The sequence below is a fragment of the Ambystoma mexicanum genome, chromosome 9, assembly GCF_040938575.1.
Source record: "Ambystoma mexicanum isolate Mex_15411 chromosome 9, UKY_AmexF1_1, whole genome shotgun sequence".
Classification (NCBI taxonomy): domain Eukaryota; kingdom Metazoa; phylum Chordata; class Amphibia; order Caudata; family Ambystomatidae; genus Ambystoma; species Ambystoma mexicanum.
Window position 1 is genome coordinate 632,443,779 of NC_090931.1, and position 26,293 is coordinate 632,470,071.

Here is a 26,293-nt window from a genome sequence, read left to right on the forward strand (position 1 = left end):
TGTTCTGCAGCTCAAGAAGGTAATTTGGGTCAACCTCTTGCCATTATCCGCCATGCACACTTAAATATCTATACAACGTCTAAAAGAACAGGCAGTTAAAACACAAATTCAGTTTGTCTATTAGTGGCAATATCACAATTTTAATGACCTATAGACTAAACTGAATGTATATAATGTGTCTGTGGAGTGTAATGAGAATCGTTTAAAAAACACATAAGTATCTGAATACAACATTCATGTCAAATTTGTTAGTGAAGACCAAAATAGCAATCACTCTCTAGTGTCAGCCCCTGTGGTTCACAACGGGACCTGACTGAGAGTAAAGCAAAACTGTGTAACCTTGGTAGTGCCCTTACCCTCCTCATGTTTTTTTAGTCTACCAGTTTCTGTGGTTTTTGTAGTTTTACCCACTTTCTTCAGGACAGTCTTCTTACCCGACGTGGTGTATTCTCTAGCGTAGGGACTCCAATGGACAGGTGCTGGGCTCCTTGCCCCACCTTCCTTTACTGCCGTGTGTGAATTAAAAGCAGAAGGCCCTCTATTGCTTTTTGAGATTATACTGTTCTGTATCAAGGTACAAGAAAAAGTGCTCACCAACAATCTGGAAAACCGTGATACTCGTGCCAGTAGACGGCGAGTTCTTCCTACCAATGTACCCCTCGGTCGTTCAATGAAACAAGCCGAGGGTTCTAGTGATTGGAAGACAGGGAACTCAACCTCGACAACACCAGCTATAAAGGAAAAGACAGGTTAGCAAAATGCTGTATGGAACCAGAAACAGGTTACATACAAATACAGACTAAGGCTTACCTCTGGGTTGGAGAAACTGATTTCTGGTCAGACTGGGGATAACAGAGACCCGGCTGAAACCTCCAGGATGGTGTACTGCGTACAATCAACAGGAAACAATAATGACCGAAGAGCCCAGGAATACGGGTAACAAGAGGAGATAAGCAGAGAGAGTTTCTTACCAAGGAAGAGCTGAAGTGTAAAACCGGTCCCAACTAGGTAGGTGAAGTCTTTGGAAGTCCCAAGTGAAGATAAGTCCCAAAACCTATACCCGACAGCACGAGGACGCCTAGAACTCAGAGAGCACCAGAAAGTCTCTAGTCGTGCTCGTAATGTCCCAAGAGAGTAGGTCCAAGGATGTGAAGGAGGGCGGTGTCCAGTAGAATATGGGGATCGTAGGAGGTGTGGAAGTTGTAGCTTGACGCTGAGCAAAAGATGTCCTTATGATGCAGGTAAGAGAACAGAGATTTCAGTTCAACAGCGTCTATGCTTTAGGCAAGCAGAATATTGTTGGTATGAACAACAACCTGCTGGTACAACTGGCCGGGTTACCGCCGGACTCGTAATGAGGCCCACAGTGTGTCTTGGTTTACGTGATGTAACCAGATGCACCTCAATGAAGACAAGGTCTGGCGTGGAGCCTGGAAATTCAAACCCAGCATTATTCTCTGCATTTAATTGTGAATCCTACTTATTGCCTGAATATATCAAATGCATCACATAAGGTGCCCATGTTAATGACTACATGGCTGGGAATTACGCACAGACAGTATACCCCACGCATGGTTAAAACAAAAAATCCATGACACCTTAGACCAAATCCGATTATCTAATTAGTTTCTACCACTTGGGTATTGATAATGTGCCTATACACAATGTGTTTCGAGGTGCAACAAGACAAGAAGGTGGGGGAACAGGGAGGACAAAACAAAAACGATCCTACTAGGCCTTGTGACATTCGGATTGTGCAAGTTCAGTAAAGAGAAGTGCAGTGGGGAGTGCCGGTCAGGGCAAAGAAAAAGCGAGTGCCAGGGGAGGCCAGGTGGACAGAACCAATGGAAAGCAAAGAGTGCAGGGGAAGGAAGGTCCACAAGCTAAGTGCAAAGTAAGGGTCTGGAAGGACTACAGGGGTGCGGTCCCAGCCAGGCTAGTGTGGGGGGAGGGACCTAGAAGGACAAGTACAAGTAGAGAGGGTGGGAGGGTCAGGGGAGACCAAGAGCACGGGTAGACTGGACTAGGGGTGCCGGGTGCCCTGTAAGACTCTGAAGGAACCAGGCAGCCAGCCAAGAGGCAGAGGGACATTAACAGGGGAGAGGGAAGGAAGACGAGAAAAGGAAGGTCTTAAGAAGCTTCCAGAACTTAAGGAGATCCGGCTCAAGTCTGAGCGGGGCAGGAGGCCATCCCAGAGGGAGGCACCTGCGGAGGAGAGAGATCTACCCCTCATTCTCTGCTTGGAAAAGCATCTGATCTGCAGAGAGTTAGAACTAGATGACCAAAGGGCTCTAGCAGGGAGTTATTTAGGGAGAGAGAGTTGGATGTAGCGGGGTCCCAGGCCCCAGAAAGCCTTGTGGATGATGCAGAGGGTCTTGAACTTGATCCTTGGAGCAACTGGGAGCCAGTGGAGAGATTTTAGTGCTGGAGAGATGCGGTCCCTGGCCTTGAGGCCAAGGATAAGTCTTGAAGTCCTGTTCTGGATTAGTTGAAGGAGGCTTAGTTAGGCAGATTGAGGAAGAGGATGTTGCAGTAGTCCAGCCTGGAGAGGACCAGAGCTCTAGAGACATTGGGCCTCATTACGAGGTTGGAGGTAGCCATGGCGCTATTAGCGCCATGGCTGCCTCCAAACTCGTTCCGACTCTGCCCTGGTAAATGGAGCAATTACCGGTCCATTCCAAGGTTGGCAGAACCGGTAATTCCCCATCCCCATTCCCATTTGAGCCCCCATAGGGCTCAATGGGAATGGGGAAGGCGCTAATAATGGTACCGCAAATTGCGGTACCGTTATTAGCTTTAGAGTCCCTTTGCGGGTCCCGTCCTTAACGCCTCAAAAAAAACAGGCGTTAAGGAAGGACCCGCAAAGGGAACTCGTAGTAGGGCCTTACCGGTGCCGGTAATCCCTTACCGCCCCCCTTGTAATGAGGCCCACTGATTTTCTGGGGGAAGGTGAGGAAAGGGAGAATGCCTCTGAGGAGGGGCAGCTGAAAGTGGGCCGTCTTGGCAAGGTCTGTGATGTGATGTGAGGTGAGAAGGAGAAAGCGGAGTCGAAGATGACACCAAGGTTTTTTTTGCCTCACATGAGGGTGAGGGAAGAGGGCCCAAGGAGGGCGGCCTGAGTGTGAGAGGATAGGAGGGTGCAGGGGTCATAATGGGAAGAATCTCTCTTTTAACCGGCACTTAAGGAAAAATAACAAAAAAAGGAGGCCGGAGCAATAGCCTCTGTCCTTGGCTTCTGTCTGGCCCAATTACTTTTGATCTCTTTTCAATAGGTTTTGAAAGTTCATCAGTTTCTTGCAACACAGTCCTTAACCACTCTGCAGTTCTGTATGTCTAATCTTACTTTCATATGGTTTCCTCTCTCCAGAAAGAAAAGGGTTTCTTCTTAATACATTTCTTTCAATTTCCAATTTGGGGCTTTACAAATGTTCAGGTTTTATCCTTAAAAACTTTTTACCCTCCCATCTTCTTTTGACCCAGGCTTCTTTGCCGGTCATGACTCCAGCCTTTTCGGAGTCTTGTGAGCATAGCGTTCGCTCTCCACGCTACAGCTGGCTCTGCCATCTAGAGTGGCTCTGCCCCTACAGGACGTCTTCCTGCGTAGAAGTCTCTCTCTTCGCTTCCAGATTCCTTGTGGTTTTATGTACGTCATTGCAAACAAAAGGGGTGTGTTGTTCCTCTTTGTCTGTGGAGTTCAGGTGGAATACAGCATTACCTGAAGCCAAAAAAAATGGTTAACAGCAGTCTTTCTGGGGCCCATGTAGGCAGGGAATTCCTTACCCGTATGGGCTTGTCTGCAAGTCGGGAGTCACTCACTTTGAGGTGCCACTTGCCCAGACCCTTAGGATGGTCTTGCGGGGCGGGCTCACCTTCCTAGCCTCAAAGGGGGTGGCTCCCCTCTGGGTAGAAGGGACGAATGGTCCAAATTCGTCACAGCACCCTAAATGCACCTACACCAAACCAAACCTACATACATATACAATCACTGTAGGAATAGTATGTATTCTAAAAAGAGTTGCCACAACTACATACTACCGTTTCAATCAAATGATAAGCATGCACATAAAACATGGCATTCATGCACATTTGCTTAGCCTTTCATGGTATTTGCACCAACTTGCTTAAAATATGTATGTGATTCATGCCCACTCATACCCATCCGTAGGTCAAACACAGTGCAATCTACAAAAGGAACATTCCACATCATCACATTTAACAGAAAGTAACTCCATAAAAGAAATGGTGAGACAATGTACATATGAGAATGAGGTATTCCTATTGTCTAATTAAACGCTCCCAGAACAAGTAAAACTAGTATTAAATGAGGTGCATTCTGCTTATTATAGCTATGTGAGCTGTAAATTAATAAAACATTCACAAATAACTTTAACATTTTGAAAATACCAATGCTTATAGTAATTCTTAAATAATCATTTAGTGAGCCTTTCAGGGAATAATTATATGAATTACATTGTAAGAAACAAAATTAGCAACAGAAACTCAATGTTGTGCATGAAGAATATAAAAACAACAAGCATTACATTGGCAATAAAAGACAAAAACACAAAATGGATTCATAGTGCTAAACTCTGAACACAGTTATTGAACTATCCTATTTCAATGAGTGGGAATGTAGCAGCAGTGAGTGCAGATTAAACCTGAACAATAGCAACATGTATGCATTTATAGTACAGCCTTTATCAGCTACAAAAATATACCTAAGCAGATCAACTATCCCTCTAATTGCTACTGCAGAGGACAAATACATGGAGTGAGGAGATGCTCAGTCCCAGGGGCCCTGCTCTCCTCTACGCCCGTCATGAGACAGATCCTCGCAGGGCTGATCCTGACACTCACTCCACCCTCCATCCTCCCATAGAATCATCTCTGGGTGGCCCTGTATCCTTACTTGCAGCTGCCAACCCCTCCAATTTGAAAAGGGCCTCATTTTGGGGCCCTCGCTCCAGAACCTTGGACATGGGGGATCGAGCACAGCAGCACCATCTTTTCTGACGAGATCGTCACCACACATTTTATGCAGCACTCCATTCATTACCAGCGAGATGGACCACGGGGCAGCTAAAGCAGTTGTCGCTGCTGTGGAAGAACGCTGAGGCCTGGCAATGCACACAAGGGCACAGAATGGCTGCTCCTGCATACGGATGCACCAACTGCCCAGTCTCCCAACTGAAAATAATAAGCCAACAGCTTCAATTGCCATTGTTTCCCTGTGTATGGGCATTTTTTTTATTTTTTAATTATTTATTTGAACTTTACTCAGTTACAACTAAGTTTTGTCAAATCTTCCATGGGCATTTTCAGTTTTAGGGTGATTTACCAGTCTGGCAGGGTAGGGGGCATTGGGTGTCGATGTAGTTGTCTATCCTCACCTCTGGTCAGCTTCAATCATCTGATTGCTAATTTAAGTATCCAGACAGTAAGTAAGTAGAGTATGCAGCTTAGGAACCAGGCAATACTCCAGAAGTGTACAAAAAGAGTGTGTATAGAAGTATTAGACACAGGTAAGTAGCATAGGTAAGAGACACTGTCTGGCACCTATTGTATTCATTTTCTCCCATCTACACCAACAGATATTCCTGGAATGCTCACACAAAATGCTGGAGGATATTACAATAAATATACTAAAAGGTGCCAGGGGCAGCATGAGTGGGGGCACAGTGAGGATGACACAAGGATATTGCTTTTTAAGAGAATAAGGATGTATTTACACAACAAAAGTAATTCAGGTAAGTCTCCAGTAATGAATCCTCATCTCTCTTACAAAGTAGAGTATGCAGCTTAGGAACCAGGCAATACTCCAGAAGTGTACAAAAAGAGTGTGTATAGAAGTATTAGACACAGGTAAGTAGCATAGGTAAGAGACACTGTCTGGCACCTATTGTATTCATTTTCTCCCATCTACACCAACAGATATTCCTGGAATGCTCACACAAAATGCTGGAGGATATTACAATAAATATACTAAAAGGTGCCAGGGGCAGCATGAGTGGGGGCACAGTGAGGATGACACAAGGATATTGCTTTTTAAGAGAATAAGGATGTATTTACACAACAAAAGTAATTCAGGTAAGTCTCCAGTAATGAATCCTCATCTCTCTTACAAAGTTCTGGGCTAGTTTTAGCCCCGCTCCAATGTCCAGTCGTGTACCCTGGCCTTTGTCTTAGGGGTGGCAGGTCTTCGAGGTTCCTGAACCCTCCTCGTCTGGACCCAGGATATGGGCCATCCAAGACCCCATGTCCCATTCCGGTAACAGTCTCTAAGCCTCCTCTACAAGCTCAAGGGGATGTTGGATTTCTTCTGCAGGAATTGGCTACCCTTGGGTCTGAGGGAACAGCTACAGGCACCCTGCTTCCGCTGGACCACTTCCCTGATCTAGAGTTCTGGTACCTGGGGTATCCCTGCATGAAGGTCTCTGGCGTAACCTCCATCACCCTCAGTGAGATTGAACCATCTCATTCCTACTCTGGCCTCTGAAGTCTGCTCTTGACTGACCAGCTTCACTCAAACCTTCCTGCTCTTGATATACATGGGTGTCACCTGTCCTCCCCCTGTCTACTTGGGTAGAGTGGGCCTATTCCCCTGTAGCATTCTTTTGTTCTCCCCTTATGAGGGTGATTATTACTCAACCTAAACCCTCATCCCTTCCTTTACTCTACATAACTCTTCTTCTCCAGCCTCCTCAATCTCTGGCTTTCCAACCTTCATCTTCCTTCCCAAAATGGTATACCTTTTCACATCTGCCTCACTGACATTCTCGCTCCAGCCTCCAACTCTCTCTTACAACCTCCAGTCTCTCTCCCCATACTCTTCTAGCCCACCAACCTCCTCCAGCTCGTTCTCACACGCACCACTCTGCCAAAGTGGATGTTTTATTTTAGTGTGGTCCTTCCTTCCCTTAGTCACTGGTCTTCAAATGGTGGGGCGGGTCTCCCTATGGTGGTCCAAAGGATAGCCAGGGGAACAAGAGGCTCTTCAAAAAGGGAGTATTGTGACTGCTTTTACTAGAAATATAAGCAGCAGATATGGCATCTGGGGTAGCCCAGCAACCCTATTTTTACTCAAGTGGGGCTCGACAACTATATTCTTACTTGGGGTAGGGGCCTTGAAGGGGGCGGGGGTCAGCAGAACTTTTTTTAAATACCATTGCCTTAGGTGGTACTTACGGACATGTATTATACTAGTGTAATGTAGGTTGTGCTGTCCTGCGATTTGTCCATGTGCTTGGGATCATCTCGGTTTTAAGGGGATTGGCCTGAGGTTTCAATAAGGGCTGCTGCCATTTTGGATATCCATAGTGCCTTGAACACTTGGGAGGTCTCCTTCTCTTCCCCTGAACCTCTGTTGTCAGCGCCTGCTCCAGTCCCTCTGCCGTCGCACCTTATAAATGTACCCCTTATGAAACCCTTGGGTAGCATGTGAAATTATTAGTTTTTATTGCAATTCCTTCATCGCAGGGGATTTCCAACTTTGTAACTTCTGCAATGTCAACAGGAGCAGGATTATGGTATTTGTCGTCTCTCTCTTGAGTGCAACGCAAGTCCGTTTTAGATTGTATACGCCTAACTTGGTATCCACAAGTATGACCTATTATGAGAAATGTTTGCCTCTGCAATGGTGCCAAAGAAAGAAATGTATTTCCCCTCTTGCTGCTGACTTTGAAATGTAGCAACTTTGTTTCTTTAAAGAGGAAGGCTTTGTTTCCTGTGCTGGGGTTTGGGTCTGGCTGGGGAACTGGAAGCACTCTCTAAGGTGGTCAGCATTATGATAATAGGTACCCTTGAGGGATTCTGACTCGTCCCCCACCCTTGGTGGTCATGGGTGTCTGTGGGGATAGAGAGGAGTGGGTGTTCCTGTGGCTGCCCCGACTTTCGTATTAAGGATCCAGTTGGGGTGTTTTGGTGGTATACCTCCTTCTGGTCCTGAGTCCACTAGCTCTGGGTGGAACCTGGCCCCTTGTACCATCCCACTGTCTATCAGCAAAGCAAAGTAGGGAACTTTGTCACAATCGTATAGAAAATAAATGATGACAGACCATAGCTGTTTACTCCTTGGATATTTGGGTAGCCCATGAACATTTAAAAGTACCAACAGCGACATCACTGCACATTTTCAATGTTCTCGTTGTAGCAAGGCACGTTGCTGGCAGAGAAGGTCTGGTCTCGAAGCTGGAAGGATGTCCTGTCTTACGTGGGTCTGACAGCATCAAGCCTGGAGCATGTTTGGGCTACGACAAGATCTTTGAAGCCAAAGCTGAGGCCCACACCGACATCTAGGAAGGTGGACGCTAGTGGAAATGCAGAAGAGACTCTCCCTCAGTTAATCTCTCTGTTTCTTCCTGAATTTCCTGCTTGGATGTCGGAACAAAAACAGCTGAAGGTACACTTGTTCTATTTATTTTTTTTGGGGGGTGTCAGGGGAAGTGAGGGACCACTTCATTGCATAGCTCAGCCTATCGCAGTTGTTCCTGTAGTGTTGTTGTTTATTTAGTCCTCCTGCTACCGAGCAAACCAACATTTCCTGTGTGTTGTCTCCAAGTGCCATCATGGAATAAAGGACAAATTCAGTCTTGTGAACCCCCTCACCGATGTGGCAACTAAATCTGAAAGCCTGTCTCCTGTTAATATCTTCCTAAATGTTACCTTATGTATTTGTCTATGGCTAGGTGTAAAATAGTGTGGGACAAAGGCTTCAAATCGGGGTGATGTGCCCTAATTTTGGCCACCATCCTTGTCTTCATGTACTCCCTTGGCGTATTTAATACCTTCTGCATTTGAAACCACTGCACAGGTTGTCGCTTGTGATAGAAATACTCGGCTTCCAATCCTTTCTCCACAACTGCAGCTCTTCTTGCGTCACGTGACTACTCTGAAAGCAAAGAGTGATATGATATTTATAACGCGCCTATACACAAGTGTTTCTAGGCGCAACGAGGCAAGGGAGGATGACAAAGACAACGATTTTACCAGGCCAAGTGAAATTGAGATCGCACAAGTGCAGGGGAGAAGGGAGGGGAAAAGTGCCAGGGGAAGGGGAGGAAGGGCAAGTGTCAGACACAGGATCAAATATAACAAGTAGTGCAGCCAGCAGGTGGCAAGTGCGAGGGTTAAAAGTGCAGACAACAGGCATGATATATTTTATTTATAACGCGCCTATACACGTGTTTCAAGGCGGGACGAGGCAAGGGTTGGGTACAAGGGAGGAAAGACAAAAATCTTACTAGGCCCAGTGACATTGAGATCGCGCAAGGGCAGGGGAGAGTGCAGGGCGCAGGGGAGGAGTGGAAAGTGCTGAACACAGGATCAAGTAGTGGGGCCAGCAGGTGGCAAGTGCAAGAGTTAAGCACAGGCAACGGGTGTCTAATAAGTGCAGGTAAGGGGACTGTAGGGTTTGCAGTTACAGACTCAAGTAAAGGGGTTGCCAGAGGGCAATGCATGTGTGCAACTGGGCGGGCAGGTACCTGGGCCCGAATTCAGAGGGTAGCCAGGTGACCAGTGCAGTAAGTGACATTAAACTTCACCTGAGCCTCCACTCTCTCCACTTTACCATGCACCTCACTCCTAATTTTCTCTCTCTGATACCTATAATGCTCAATTCCACATGTGGGGTGATGCCGTTCAGCTCTGCAGGAAGGTATATACTTGCACCACCCCAAAACAGGACTGCTGTCCTCCACCTTCTTGCCATAAATCGGTATGGGCTGTGCCTCAGTGCAGCTAAGAACACCTTGGCCCTCATTACAACACCGGTGCTAAACCATGGCGCTATTGGCACCATGGTTGCTGCCGGTATTGTAACGAGCCCGCCACGGTGAAATGGGGAAGTAGCAGCCCATTCCAAGGTCGGCGGGGTGGTACTTCCCCATTTCACCATGGCCCTTCCCCATTCCCATTTTTGCCCCATAGGGCATAATGGAAATGGGGAAAGGCGGTAATTACGGTATCGCAAATTGCGGTACTGTAATTATCACCAGGATCCCTTTGCGGGTCCCTGCAATAACGGCTGTTATGGGAATTGGGCGCTAAGGGATTACCGGTACCGGTAATCCCTTAGCACCAGGGTCGTAATGACCCCTCTTGTCATGGGCAAGAGCTGCCGCACTAACACATTAGCAACTTCTTTCTCCTCTGATTTCTTTTTGTGTAATTTCCTAAAACTAGACATTTTGAGGGGGGTCTTTGACCAATCCTTTACTTTTGTAGTCACTGTTCCAGCTTCAAACAATCCAGGTTCTGCACCATCTGCTGTTACATTGCCCGAAACACCCAGTCCAGCCAGACCGGGAGTGCTTAAGCAACACAAAGTTGTCTTCTGCATATATCTCCTGCTCATTGGCCCTGTCTGAGTGATGATAGAATGGGGGAAAGAGGATACAGAACCATGCATTTGCAAACCCTGTGCTGTGTCACTACAGCCCAACCCATTCTAATTCACCAAACTCTGCATGGACTCCTCCAACCCCTCGTCCGAATTGAATACCTCCCCACCAGATGGGAGATGCTTACGTATGCCACAACCGGTTGGCTGCTTGGCGCCAGATTCTTGCTCTTTTCAGCCAGCAGTAAAACCTCACAGAATTCGCCTGAACATATTAGAACATGATTTTTAATGTTAGCTGTGTAGCTCATACCAAAGACAATTTTTGGGCGCACAAATAACAGGTGTTATTATTACCCGACTCATCTGTATTCTTTTTATCAATCCAAAAAGCATGAGAGGTTAAGACTGTCCTGCAGTTTTTTTAACATTTTTTTTAACATTTCACATGCAGATTGCACACTGAACTCCAATTACACACAAACGTGCGGTGAGTGTTCAACCCACTGATCAATCGCACAAGCATTTCCATGTTCCTTCACCTCCTCCCAATTCTCTTGGAGAAAACTCAACAGAATATGGATGCATACAATCTGACTGCATATAAATGCATCTTTTTGACATGTTCAGTCGATGATTCCCTACCTGCTCTTTACACACATAACACAGTCTCAACTTTACGTTTGCTTTCTCATATCCTATGTTCCCTAATGGTTTGGTCGGCATTTTCAAAATGGGTTCCAAAACGACTGTTTATAGTCTTTTCAACCGTTGCTCCTGTGATTCACCCGTCTCATATATTAACATCCTCTAAAAATGAGACCTCCTGTACTGTTTTTATTGTATGCTTTATGCCTCCAATGTCTACCCACTTGCCAGCCTTCGCACCAGTATTTACTGGTTTAATTTCTTGGGTTTGATCTCATGAATTTTAGGTTTAACCAGGCCCCTTTTTTTGCTTGCTAATCTGTGGTGATGTGGCTTCAACCCTTGGAGTGAGTGCTCTTTTTTGTCGCCTCCACAGCTCTTTGGCCCACCAAAACATCTCAACCTTATTATTATTACTTTTAACGCGCAACTCGCCGGTCGGCCTCAGTGCGCACATGAAACAAAACAAGACTAGACCTCAAAAAAGTTCAGAGGGTAAGAAATAATTCAAAACAGCAAATTAGAAAGCACATCTAATGTCCGCTAGCTTAATCGTTAGAGTTAAAGAAGTGCGTCTTAATAGCTTTCTTGAAGCTGGAGAGGTTTGACACTTTCTGTAGGGCACAAGGAAGATTGTTCCAGAGTTCTGGGACACAGTGATCAAAACTCGTTCCCCCAAAATTCTTAAGCTGACAATGTGCCTGGTGGAGTTTGTTTCCATTAGACCTAAGGGCCCTAGGTTTAGGGGCCTCGTGCAAACGATCCATAAGATATTTTAAGGAATTTTTTTATGGGTCACTCTATGCTGCACAGGTAACCAATGGCCTCTGACCCATGCGCAGTTGTCTTCAGACCTTCCACTGCTCTAACAGCACCATTTTGAATGAGCTGTAAAGATTGCAGGGTAGTTTTAGAAATACATATTAACATGCCATTACAATAGTCAATTTTGGCTTTAATGAGGGCGCCCCCAAGATACGCCAAATTCTTTGATGCGTGTAACCTGCTTATTAAGTTTGGTGGAATAAGCACAAGGAGATGAAGGGGTGCAACATGGTTTATCATGGCCAGATTCCAGTCAAAAATGACCCCAAATGTTTTTACTGATGAAACCACTGGAATGTCACAACCTGCAATTTTGAATTGATTCAACGCACTGCTTAGCTTTTTCAGACGCTGGGCCGACCCAACTATCAGCAGCTCTGTCTTGCTGTCATTAAGAGCAAATTAGTGTCCATCCATGTTTGCACCCGCAAATAGGTATAATTGATGGGAAAGGAATCAGAGTCGTAATTTCCAGTCAACTCGAAGACAAGCTGGGTATTGTTTGCATGGTTAGTATATTTCACCCCAACTTCATCCAAAAGATCAAATAATTGACATATTTATATGTTAAACAATATGGGGGATAAGCGCGATCCGTGTGGTACATCACATGGAAGGGGGACTGGAGTTGCTTTTTTTTTTTTTTTTTTTATTTGCATTTAGTTCATTTACAAGAATAATTTCGAGTAGATCCTTTGCAAAAAGAACAAGTTAAAATCCATGTATAAAGAAAAAAAATGTAAACATTTGAAATTACATTATTTTACATTAGCACACAATACTTTAAAATACAATTTAAAATACAGGTGCAAGAGAAAATATACCAATCAATTTACCAACTAGGCATTTCATTCTCCACTTAAAATAAGTTATTTTTCTATATGCTTACAAAAACTTACTAATTCATAAATTAAACGGTTGTGAGCTCCTTGCATCATACGAGACCATAAAAACTCGAGGCAATCCTCAAACCCTATATCAACAAATTTCATAAATCTTGCTGTACGTATTTTGTTAAAATGGGGACAATAGAGTATGAGATGCTTCAATGTTTCGTGTGGTTCATTGCACTCATCAAATCGACATCCCACAGCAAATGTGGTGTCATTTGTTCGCCAGTTCTTTGTTCTATCTCTAGTATGGTAAAGATTAAATCTAAATCGAATATATGCCTTCCTGGTAGTTTCACAGGGGAATAAAGTGATATGTGCATAGCGAGGGATGCGCTGTTTAACAAAGGCACCATATTCTTCATAAGATGTATAGATTAAACAGGGTTGCTGCAAGGTTGCAGCCCTGTTTCAAGCCCAGTGCTGTTCCTATTGGAGCTGTAGTGCCCCCGTCCTGTGATATTTTTATTCTATAAGATGTATTGGTGTGCAATTTCATAATCCAATACATTAAATCTTTTGGAATTCCGAAAGCCAACATTTTCATCCACAATAAGTTGCGGACAACATTATCAAAGGCCGCACTCATGTCAATCATTGCGATATATACCGGATTAGAGTTCTTATTTTTGGCTCCAGCAATAACGTGCGCAAGGATAGTTGCATTTAGAGTGGTACTCATATTCTTTCTGAAACCCGTTTGAAATTTAGAATAAAGACCCTTGGACTCAATAATTTTCTCCAAATCGTGAAGAAGTAGAATCGCAAAGATTTTAGCCTCGGTATCGATTAGAGAAATCGGGCGATAATTTTCAGGACAGGAAGGATCACCCCTCTTAAATATGGGGACAATGTTTGCAGTTAACCAAGATGGTGGAATTTCCCCAGAGTTGAAGATGGTTTCAAATTTAGTATTTATAATTTCTGCCCACATGGCAGGGTCCGCTTTATAGAGACAAGGGGGAAGCCCGTCTGGTCCTGCATCCTTAGAATACGACAGCCTCGAGATTGCCCAAATTATGTCACTAATGCTCCAATTAAACCGAGGGATCCTGGTAGAGTCTAGCAGTATACCAGGAAGAAATTGGAACTTATAAGGTAGTTGATATTTGGCAGTTATATACGTCTGCCATGTCTGATCAGAAATACAATTCGGCATAGATAACACAGCATTTTTTGGGTCAGCTTTTAGAGTACGCCATATAACTCGAGTGTCATGTGACGTGATGGCACGGATTAGAGTACAGTTCTCCTCATTATGTCTTGAGATCCGGGCAAATCTTAAGTTTTGTTTGTACTGAGAGATGATTTGATTCCGCCTTTCTCTGAGTCTTTCAGTGCCTAAAACATTATATTTCAATTGTCTTAGGGCTTTGTTTTTTTCCCTTTTCAACAGTTTGCATTTCTGATCGTAGATATGAGTATGTTTCACACTACTGTGGTTTTTACAAAATTTGAGCAAAACGGTGTCAACTATTTTGGAGTAATCCCTATCAGATAGTTTTATTCTTAAATTGGCACCATATTGGTCAACTCGCAGTGTTTCTCGAGATATGTGTTTAACAATCTGATCGCACAAGCCATTGTTCCACCTGATTGAGTGCTGAGGGCGATCAATTTCTACTGCTGTTAGTGAACTATTTGCCCCTAGCAATTGACATTTCAATTTCAATGATGTTATAAGTTGTGCATGATCACCAGTCAATATAGGATCTATTACTAATGGGCCCATGTAAGCTATAAGATTACGAGATACAAAGATAAAATCTATCATTGACTTCTTAACTCCTCTTTCCCATGTAATTTTTGATTTCATATCGTGTGTCGCCAAGAGATCCATGTCCCAATCAGTTAAGAGTTCTCTAAACTTGGCTCCTCTAATGCATGCTAAGGTTGCGAATTTAGATAGACTAGTTTCATTCACATTTCTACAGTCACAATTAAAATTGCCACCAAGAATGATCTCACAGTTCTGATATGTACTAGTGGAGAGTTCCAAGCATGCTTCAAGATCATCAAACATCTCTTCAATAGTTAAATTGGCAGGGTTCCAATATAGTGAGATGATAATTAATGATGGATATCTGATTGAGGGTATATTAAGATGAACCCCTAATAAACTCGGAGAGTTCCAAACTAAATTAGGTTGGACTTTAAATGAAGTATTTATTGCAATCGATAAGCCCCCAGATGGGCGGCCTGATAAATGTCTCTTAGCTAATGAGTTAAAAGTAACATAACCAGGGATAAGTAGAGGTTCTGTTTTCATCGACTCTTGAATTATGATTATAGTTGGTCGTTCATCACTGATAAGATTGAGATGCCAGTTCATTAAATTCACAAAGCCACACGAATTCCAGGATATGATTTTAAGTTCTTTGTGATTAGATAGCTATGCGACTGGTTTTGTAGGTAATGAAGTAGTATTAGAAGACAAAATGGCCAAAAGCATGGGTTCCAGCCAAGGAAGGCCATTTGTTTGAGCTACAACTTTCAGAATCTCAGCCAAATCAAGTCCAGAGCCCATATTTGTTTTAACTATGGGTACGGTCATATCAATACAATTTCCATCGGTCACTTTTGGTGGATCTAGGAATAGAGCAGCGTCATCCTCGGATCCGAAGGTAAGTAATACCAAACCCTCTCTTTTTATTTCCTCCCGATTGGACCAAATACATTTCATTACTGCCTCAGAGCTAAGATAACATAGGGCCCTGAAGTTGTTGATTCTGGCCAGGGAGACTCTGGTAATATCATTGGATTTAACCATTCTCAATTGAGGTATTTTTGAGAAAAGGGAGAAGATAAATGAACGATTAATACGTTTATCTACCAATTCCTCAGCATTTCCTTCAAATCCTATAATGTATTCCTTCATCTCATCTGACTGCAAGGGCCTGTGTAAGATTGGCGCTGAGACAACTGGAGTTCCTGCTTCAACAGCAGGATTGATTAATAAATTATTAGGTTGTTTTAATAAGATCTTACTATGATTGTTTGTGTTCTGATTGTCCATATGGAAAGTTTTACTCAGAGCTACAGAGGCTTCGCCATTTTTATACAAGAGAGGATTGGTATTCATGTTTTGTGATAGTGTTCTGCTTTGCGCAGGGCTATGTATAAATATACGATTTGGAGTCATTACATTATCAATTGATCCAGTTTGATCGAAACAGCTGAACTTAGGACTCTCCTTATGAGGCACGGCCGATGCCTCAACCAAAGTAGTTCTTTTTCCCGTGCCATTTACTGCAATTACCGACTTAGTCATATTCACCTCCTCTTCTATGGTATTAGTTATTTCATCTACCTCTACCTTCCCTATTTTACCAATGCCATTTACAGCAACTAAGGGTATATTTTTGGGCTGTTCGGAGATATTGTTCGCAGAGAGTTCAGTAGTCACATCCCTCGAACATACTTCACTATAGGTTTTCCTAGTTAGTGAAATCGAATTGTCACTACCATGAGGGCCCGGGTGAATAATGTTGTTTTTCATCGTACGACATCTCCCTATAATCGGGAAAAAGTCCCTTAAGTTACTTTTTACTACAGAGCCGATAACAGGTTCGATTAGAGTTGTTGCACATCCGTTGTCCTGATTGTCTAACACCTTTAGAGACATTTCACATAATTTTGATTTAATCAAAGGTTTAGAAATCATAATTTCCTCAGATGAACTATTCACTGGATTAACGATGCCAGATTTAAGATTAGCAATCTGAGGAGGGACAGCCCCCATCATTAGTGACTTGGTAATAATACCGTTTTGACTTACTTCCTCTGATGAATTAGTAACCGGGGTAAGAGCATCTTGGCTTTCTTTGGACAGTTGTCCTACATCAATATGATCTTCATCGATTAATTCTATAGTAGGAACCGAGTAAGTATCCTTTCCACGTCCATCATTCTTATGTAATAGTGCTTCCTTCCTACGCTTAGCATATCTCTTAACGGCTCGCAAGTGATTTTTTTTAACTCGACGGGACATAAAAGTAAAAGGTTCCTCAGTAACACAGTGTTCTGTCTCTGTTTTTTTTGTGATTCGATTTCTTCAAGGAGAGCAGATGGGCTATCAGGGAACCGCATTAAAGGTTCCATTTTGGAGAAGTGAGTTGTAATTGTGAAATTCAGTGCATCGACTGATGCCTTAATTTCTTTCAAGTCATTGTCGCACTTACATTTCACAGGTTCAATTAATGCGTCCTGATTGCACTGTTTCAAGCTGTTTACATATAAATCGTGCCTCCCTGCCTCTTCATTGCTATGGCCTTGTCCACTAATTTCAGATTGAATGGATCTTAGGGTGTCAACTGCAGTGATAAACCCCTCGATTTTATCCATTTTGGAGCAAAGGTAATGCAAGATGGCCTTAGTTTCCTTTAATTCAAGATGAGTGAGCTCGTGACCCTTGTCAAGAAGATCTAGAATTTTGGTGATCACCGGAAGAGGGGTTGGGGATTGATTTTCAATTCCGCGCACACTATTCGTACCTACTCCAAGACCCTCAATTGATACTTTATTTGAAACATTAAATTGATCAGGCGAGAATGAAAGCGTGCGCGGAATTGCTCCAATTGGTGCCTCATCCGATACATCATCATCTATTTTAGTGTGATAACTCCTATTAGTATTTCCAATGGTGCCCGAATTTGTTGTGCCATATACTAATGGAGTCATCATACTAATAGTTTGATTGACTTGTGCATTTAATGCAGCCTTCTTCTGCAAGGTAGTGCTAAATTGCACTTTGTTAGGGGTACATGAATCCGATCGAATCATACTATCATTCGTATTTACATCTACAATCTCTTTTTCCTCAACCTTTGTTGGGGCATACATAGAAACAGAGGAAGTAGCATGCACTTGGGCTACATGAGTAGAGCAGTTTCCAGTATCTAAACAAACCACAGGGGCAGTAGGTATATTGTCATCTACCATGTCAATTAATGGCACTTCATGATATGAAGTTCGACCCTTGCATACCGTAGAGTCAATGCTGGAAGATGTTAAAATGTTAGTTATTGCCTCAATGCAACGCCCACTTCGCAGGCCATTGGCCATTGTAAAGAGGAGGTACACCAAATATAAAAATACTTTTTACAAAATATCAACTTAAAAAGCAAACACCTTTCCTAATGATGGGTCAGGGAATTAAAACGTGATGTAACAACCTTCTCAAAGTAAGCAAAAAATTCAGCACTGTGCACTATCACGGAACAATACTTCTCAAGAACTTAGCTCGTGCCAGTTGCCCAGGTCACAGCCAAACAGCACAACAGCGACTCCAGCCCTTACTGCCTCCAGGGCTTAACGCCGCAAGGGTGGTTGTGCCGGCGATTTCAGTGCTGGGTGAAGTCACGTGACCAAACACGTGTCGGAGTTCAGCTCCGCCCCCTCCAGGAAGCGGTTACTGCAGCAAGAGCAACGCTCGCAGTGCTGCCAACGGGGTGCGCAGGGTGAGAATGATGAAAAGACACAGCACTCCTTGTAAAAGTGAAGGAATCCGCCTCACGGGCGGTTGTGCCGGCGATTTCAGTGCTGGGTGAAGTCACGTGGCCAAACACGTGTCGGAGTTCAGCTCCGCCCCCTCCAGGAAGCGGTTACTGCAGCAAGAGCAACGCTCGCAGTGCTGCCAACGGGGTGCGCAGGGTGAGAATGATGAAAAGACACAGCACTCCTTGTAAAAGTGATCTGGAGTTGCTTTAAAATCTGCGGACGATACCCTCGAAAGTCTCGGACCGAGAAAAGACCCGATCCATGCTATGGTCGAATCAGAGCAGTTGGTAAGCTCAGTAAGCCTCTTGAGCAGTAGTGAATGGTCCACAAGATCAAAATCTGCTGACAAGTTAAGCTGCATGAGCAAGGCAGCATGACCTCCATCTGTAATCCCAGTAAGATTAGCTCTTAAATCAATCAAAGCAGTTTCTGTTTCATGAAATTTCATGAAACCGGATTGATGCTGGCCCACCAAACAGTTATCTTCGATATGATCCTGAAGTTGCAGGTAGGCCGCCCTGTCTAAGATTTTTTACTAAAAAAGGGACATTAGTGATTGGGCGGTATTTCCCTGCAATCCTCTTTCAGATGCATGGGTACACAAGAAGTAGAAAAAGAGGAATTGGCTACACGGGTTATTAAAGGGTCTCGACTATTCATTGCTCCCTTTATTTATTTTTTATATATTTATTTTAATTGTTCATTTATAACACGCTTAATGCCAACGAGTGGTTTCTAAGCGCGGGGATCAGGATTCAAACCCGTGTTGCACTGCGTTGTCTTGCTTCCAAGACAAATGTGTTGCCCCTGAGTTATCCTTAATCCCCTGACACTGGCGGGGGGAACATCGTCTTTGCAAGATGTAGGTTTGAGGCCTAAGACGATCATAAGGATATTCTCCTCATAGACCTCCGGAAGATTACATTTAGGAGGACAGGCATAGTTTCATAATTTCCCTTCCTCAACAGGCGGCAAGGAATCATGCAGTTCTAACTAACAATTCTTGATGTTCTGTTGATGAGTGTCAAACGTTTTAATGAATTCGGACTGAGTGGTTTCCTTAAATATTCCTTGGCAGACCACCACATGTTCCTATAATCTAATTGTTTCTTGCTAGAGGATTACTGTGAAGAACTTGCCTTCCTGGCATTCCTTGTTTTGTTTCCCTGTCGGGGGCTGCCTCAGCATCTTGCTAATCATCCTTGCACTTGAGAAGGTCCTTCTGCTCTCTCGTCCAGCCTTGTCCAAAACAGCTCCTGTCGTCTGTCTCTGGTCTCCAGCTCCTACTCCAGCGACTTCCAATCTGAGACTGAGCGCTTGGATTTTTAAAGAACTTTAGCCATTCCTCGAAGCCTTTTTCTGGTGAATGGGGACTCAGATGTGTCCGCTGGGATGGAGATTGGATGCTGTGCTCCACCCCCTGGGATGGCTTACAGCACTGCTGTGAAACTTGGGATTGGCTTGTTGATGCTTGTTCCTACCTTCGAGCCTTTCTACGAAAGGAAGCTGCTGTTGGGATGGGCTGATTGGCCCCATTCATGAGGATGGTTGCCAATTCTGATGTGGCACCTAGGGCTGGCTAGTCTCTGCTCCCAGGGTTTCCTCTCTCTGGTTATCCTGCTCTGATCTGCACCTGACCCCTGGGTGGACTCTGTGAGCCTATCTGTTCTTAACTTTATGGCAGTGAAGGCCTTGTACAATGGATGGTTGACTTTTGAGTTTCCCTTCCAAATTAAGTCCCCTATTTTTCCCTCTGTAAATGGCATTCTTGCACCTGCGTGAGGGGAGCAGAGCACGCCTGCGATGTGGGCTCTGTGGGAGCACTGTTGCTTGATTCCCTTAAAGGGTCAGTATCTACAGAGATGCCAGCTTCAATAGAAGCGAAATCTCTGTAATTTCAGGCAAACACAGATTTCCCTGATTTTATAGGACTTTCCAGGTGTACGGGCTGTCAGCCTGTCACAGCTAAAGGGACCCTGTCATTATTTAGTGCCATGTGACTGGCCTCTGCTCTGTTACTAAGTGATGGTGGCCCGGGGATGCTTCCCATACTGCCGTCAGACCCATTATCCACTAGCTTGGGAAGGCATGCAGCCCCCTTGAAAACCCCCTTGGAGGTCTCCAGAGTGAGACAGGGAACTTTGTCACACGAGATAAAATCTTGAAAGGAGGCCACTAGATTGATACGTCATGAAAAATGTCGATCCAAGGTTTGAGGGCCCTTTGTCCTCCAACCTCTATGGCCCCATAGAATGTCTCTGCCTTAAGGGCAGGGCTTTGCCTGCGCCTACATTCCTTCTAATGTGACGCCTCCTGCACCACTACTCCAGCATTTCTAAAGTAAGTAGCCTGCTTCAGCTCGGTCTTATTACGCTTATGTCAGAACACAGCGGAGTCCAAAATACGTAGCTGGCCAGATCATTTCTGGAATCGCTTGCAAATTCACTCGAGGCGTTCCACATGCCCCCTCATCTCAAGCATTCTTATGAACAATGACGAGCTGCATCCCCCCATGACTGCAGGTCATCTGATGCACATTAGCCCCCCTGCTCTCAGAAAAAGTGATTATTGCTCGGATGACCTACTTTTATGTATGCGCTTGCTCTGGGGAGCCCATGTGTGGTCCGTCAGTCGTGTTTATCACTTCAAATGGTAATTGCTAATGTTAAAGGACATTTGTACCGCGCACTATCACCACCGGAGTGGTCCCCTGGCGCTCTGGCAGCTGTGAAAAAAGGGAAGGAAGGGGGCGAGTTAGTGGGGAAAAGCGCAAGAGAGCAGTGATGTGCTCTTGGCAGCCTCAGCCCGGTGGGTCCGTTGGCTGGGCTTGGGGTGCTTTCCGTTCGGCAGACGTCGTGTACTGTTGTGCAGGTCTATGTGTGCTTTGTTTTGTTGTTGCGGTGTAGTGTAGTTTGTGCAGTTTGTTGTGCTATAGAGTTGTGGTTGTGTTTGTTTAGAGTTTGAGAGGTGTATGCAGAGGGGGGGGAAAAATGTTGAGCTGCCCTGGCCATCGGGTAGGACGGCAGCTGCTCGACCCTGGATTTTGCAGGACATCTTTGTGACATCTTACACTAGTAGATGCAATCGGCTATCTGCAGTGACAACCAGACCCTTTCTTTCTCCTTCTTTAGATACTAGGCTTCGTCGCAAAAGGATCTTTTGGGCCTGTGCTGAAGGTGCTCGACTGTACAAAGGACACCGTGTGCGCCGTGAAGGTTGGTATGAAACTATGACGTCCATCAAGGGACATTTTTCCCTCCGCCACAGCCAGATAACCAGCTCCATCTCTTGCAGGTCTTACCAAAAACTGAAGTGCTAAGAAGAGACACCCTGAAGCAGTGTAAGGAGGAAGTGAGCATACAGGTAGAGATACCATGACCAGTGCCTATTGCCAGTATTTGGTCCACTCTCCTGCCCAGCACCAAAGGAAGCACACACAGGCGCATTTCATATTGAAAGGCATCCTTAGTCTTAATGAAGTGGCTCTAACCCCAGTTGTCGGGCAATATAAATTGCATACACCTGGGTTAGGATTTATTTAGCTGTATGGACGGTCTTTGGGCCTCATTACGACCCAGGCGGTAAGTTACCGCCTGGGCCGTGACTTTACCACCATGGCGTAAACTACGTTTACGCCATGGTGGTTGGCGGATTTACCGCCCCATTCCGACCTTGGCGGGGCGGTAAATCCCCATTTTCCCTTCCCCATTCCCATTTTGCCCCATAGGGCATAATGGGAGTGGGGAAGGCGTTAATTACGCCACCGTAAATTACGGTGGCGTAATTAACCCCATGGTCCCTCCGCCATGGCGCTAAGGGACCTCGTACTCAGGCGGTAAGGGTCGACGCTGTTTACGCCGCCGTAAAACCCTTACCGCCTGAGTCGTAATGAGGCCCTTTGTCTTTGTAGATTGGGCCCAGAAGTCAACACTATCCTGGATAATAGAACTATGTTCCCACTTGCTGACATTGGTTCACCTCTCGTTCTTTGGGTTCCTTGTTGAATTGCAAGTTAATTTTAGAGCAAAATTGGGGTCACCTTACACTCTCTCATTGTAATGAATTATAACAAACCGTGTATAAGTCTGCCTGTTATTTAATTAGCGTTCCGCCCCTCCTCTCCGCCATACAAATTATTGAAAATGATCCTTGGCGTTAATGGAAGCCGTTAAAGCCTTCCGCAAGGCTTTAACGCATTCCATTTACGTTACGGCTCATTGGAACATGGGCTCCTATGCGTTTGTGTGTCAGGTAAGATTGCACTGCTGCCGCGTGTGATGCCTGTTGTGAAGGCCATTCTTACAGCCAGTGCTGGTCATTGGGGCGGATTTTGGCACTACAAAATGAGCCAGGGCTCATCAAGGGGACGTGGCCTAACTGCAGGGGTCCTGCTGGCCCGTTAGGCCACGCTCCCCGAGGAACCCCGGCTCAATGGGCCACTGGCACCCCTGCCAGGCAACCTTTTCTAGTGATCAACACCCTCTCCCTATAGGGGATAGAGTGTTGATCTCTGCATTTATTTTCTATAGGCTTGCCTGGCAGGGGACAGGGCCTCGCCTATTCAGCCTTAATGGTGGCGCTGCCCCTTGCCAGCTGGGTAGGGGCAGCGTCACCATTAAGGCTGAAAGGGTGAGGCCGCTGGAAGCTGAGGCCAGTTTCCTGAAGACTGAAACTCCCACGAGTTTCAGTCTTCAGGAAAACGGCCTCAGCTTCCAGCAGCCTCACGTTTTCTCCATAATGGTGGCGCCGGTCCACTGGTAACTCCTGCTTAAAGGGATGCTTCGCAGGTGCAGCGCCACCATCATGGCTGAAAGGCATTTTTTTCTGGAGCCTGAAGCTTTCGCACATGAGGGAGAGCTTCAGGCTTCAGAAAAAAATCCTTTCGTGTAGTGGCCGGGGCTGGCAGGGGAGATTAGTGGGCCCGCCTCAAAACGAAATTTCGGAGCCTGTCGGGGCTGAGCCCTGGCAGGCCGCGGCCCACTTAAAGCCCTGGTCGGTGGTAAAAGGCAATGTTGCCGTGGTGGGCGCTTTTTTTTCTTTCTTTTTTAAAGTTTTTGTCTGATCGGATGGCCACTACCAACCCCGCCCCCGCTAGACCATGCCCGCTCTTCCCCCCCACCCCCCCCGCCCAACTTCTCACCCACCCCGGCACTTGTGGGATCCCCCACCACATTTTTTCCATTTGCACCACTGCTTACAGCTGATATCCGGTCAGCGCAGTACCTGCTCTGTGCCTGAAAGAAGCTTGTGCTGCTACTTCTCACAGTGGACCTATTGCGTGTGCAGGAAGCTTGCACTCCTGCTGCTGCTTGTGCTGTTCGGTGTGTGAGTGAGAAACATGCATTGTTGCTGCTTTTTTGTACCAATATTTTGGATGCATCGAGAATGTGTTTGTGAAGTACTGTTTTTCTTGTTCACCTGCAAAAACATCAGTGCAAATCAGTGTTCCATTTCTCCTCAGCGTCAAGTCAGTCACGCGTTTATTCACGGCATTGGGGACAGCTGGCAGGGGCTGCGGCATCTCTTCATAAGTGAGTTTCCTCTAGCATCTGTAACCTTGGGGCCTTGTGCATGTGTGCTTATTTCTGTGATAAGCTGCCCATATTCCTGGCCTCGCATAAGCCTTGTGTAGGGCTTTTACGCTGTTGATTCCTGTCGTGGCTCATTTTCGCCAATTTGAATGGGGGGGGGGGGGTGTGATTTTCGTTTCTGCCGCCGCTCTTCCTCTCCGCCGTACAAATACTCCAGCTCTTGCGCCGGCATGGATTCCCATGCTGCTGCAAATGCTCGGAGTGCAAAAAGCCAGCGGACGCCATAGGGATCCATTGTATACACTGCCTGCCGTGCGTACATGGAAGGAGGCATTTACTCAATTTACAGAACGTGGGGAAAAAGAAGGGGGGCAAAAAGGCGCCGTACACGCTTGTACGCCACCTTGAGGCCTCCCTTTTGCACCCCGCCATGGAAATGATTACAATTTGGCAGCGAGGACCTGCTTATGTGGCAGTCTACGCATAACGGGTATCCGCCGCCAAATTGCATAGAACTCGAAGATGTGAATTCTTGCCTTCCTGTTATGTACTCCTCCCCTTTTCCTCTGGATATTTCCACTGCTACTTGCCATCCGGCTATTGGCAAACCTGTCTCCTTATCTATATCACATATTATATTACTGCGGGTTCTTTGTCATTCCATCGCCAGAGTTTTTTTCGCTGAGTTTTTTGCTGCTTGTTTTTGGCCGAAAAAGTTTTATTTGTGGGGGAGGGGGGGGGGTTCCCCCCAAACCTACTTTTTTTTTACTGCCTATTCACCCCCACCCCTGCCCCCTTATATCTGTTTACCCACCCATATATTTGGATGATTTTTTCGGCCAAAAATCGGCGGCAACAAACTCTACGAAAAAAACCTGGTGACGAAGGAATGTCGGACCGTTACTGGGATGGATACTTTGCAGCTGGCCGATGTGTCTTTAATATCACGTGGAGAACCGTGCTCTGGTCTAGTTATGACAGACGGCTCATGTTGCAGTGCTGTGTACTTTTGCACATATCGCACGCCAATTCTGCAAATCTGCTTCTTACAGACATATGTTGCAGATCTGCTGCCCTGGACTTGCTATTAGCACTTTTCTTGATATTGGCATAGCTTTTACAGTGCATTAGACGGCAGGAGGGAAAACAGTAAAAAGCAGTCAAGCCCCGGAGGTCTGCAAGTCACAGCCTTCTGTTATATAGGAAGCTTTTGGTCTTGAAAAATACAGAGGTATGCACAAAACAGACGCCAGACTCTTTTTATGTTGTATTTGTAAAAAAACAAAAAAAACATATACCACAGCTAAATCTCAGGCTCACTGCAGACGAGTTTGTCCTTTGCATCATTGGGAAAGGATTAGCTGCCCACACGTTCTAAATTATTCAACTGCCAGCCAGCGCCCGAGGAACTGGGCATTTCAAATACCAAACAGGTTCACAGATCTATGGTCTAACTATGGCACGCAGGCATTGGAGATCCGTGTTCTGCTCTGCATATCTTTAAGGTTCCTTGAACGCTACAGGGCAGGTCGCGGGAGCAGGCAAATCACCCCCCTCCATCCTGATAGTTAATCCAGCAACCGAATGGTGGAATTGGAGGACAGGGCGCTGGATGAAGCAAGAAAACATTGTGAGGGTGTATTAGAAATGGATGACCTTTACTGTAACCACATTTCCATTTGACAGTTCAAGACAGCCCAGGAGCACTCCCTAAGCTGCAACAAGCTGCTAAGAGAGCACTCCTGGGCTGGCATGAGTCCTTCATGATGGGCGAGGGAACAGGTGGGTTGGCACCTTATGGATAAGCCGTCCCGCTCCTGCATAGCCCTTAATGGGTCAGCACAATGTTTGAATTTGCATTTGGAAAATGACACAAGTATGAACTATTGTAAGTCCCTTGTGAAGGCTGTCAGATCTCTCTTATTTGCAATTCAAAGAAGCACTGCTAGAACTTATTTGAGGATCCAACCATTGCCTTAATCCCGGGGACTGGATTTACCTATGAGTGCACCAGAAGATGTCGGCACCAGGCAAACTGCAGAAAAATGTGAGGGGCATCCAATGTGTGCCCATGCCTCCAACTCTCCTACCCGAAGCAGCAGAGCCGACTGTGATGGTTCCGGGGTACTCTGCTTTGAACAATAGTGAGAACGGGGTACACCTGTAGGATCATCTGCACCCCAATCTAGATTTGTATGGAGCACTCCCATATCTCCAGCTCTTGTTCAGAATAATACTATTGATTGAATGCAGGTGGCTGCAATTGATAGTGTAGTCTTGTCAGTGAGTTCTGACTCAAAAGCAGAATAAGAGCAGCCACAATCTGAATCTGCTTTCCAGGGTCCTTATTTTACTATTTAAGGGAGATACAATTTCCATCCATGCAGAGGAAGAGCAGTGATCAAGCGATTTGCTGAAAAGAAACATACAAATTATTCTTTGCAGGTTGCAGTTAAAATACTTTGCTGTCCTTTGAGCAAGCTCAAGTTGAAGGAAACGACTGGCGAAGCTGCCAGGAAATCATTGGTTCAATCCTTTTTGGCTCCCTCTCTACAATTGTGCCA

General features: G+C 45.3%; 1 protein-coding gene across 1 annotated transcript in view; it reads left to right on the plus strand.

The window, feature by feature from the left end:
- Nucleotides 1-26,293, plus strand: part of RSKR (ribosomal protein S6 kinase related) — a 296,387-nt gene that overhangs the window by 97,219 nt on the left and 172,875 nt on the right. Inside the window, exons 2-5 of the mRNA XM_069615335.1 lie at nt 8,150-8,398; nt 21,330-21,413; nt 21,493-21,561; nt 23,660-23,729. Coding sequence (XP_069471436.1) covers nt 8,150-8,398; nt 21,330-21,413; nt 21,493-21,561; nt 23,660-23,729 — 472 coding nt within the window. The remainder of the gene's footprint in view (nt 1-8,149; nt 8,399-21,329; nt 21,414-21,492; nt 21,562-23,659; nt 23,730-26,293) is intronic.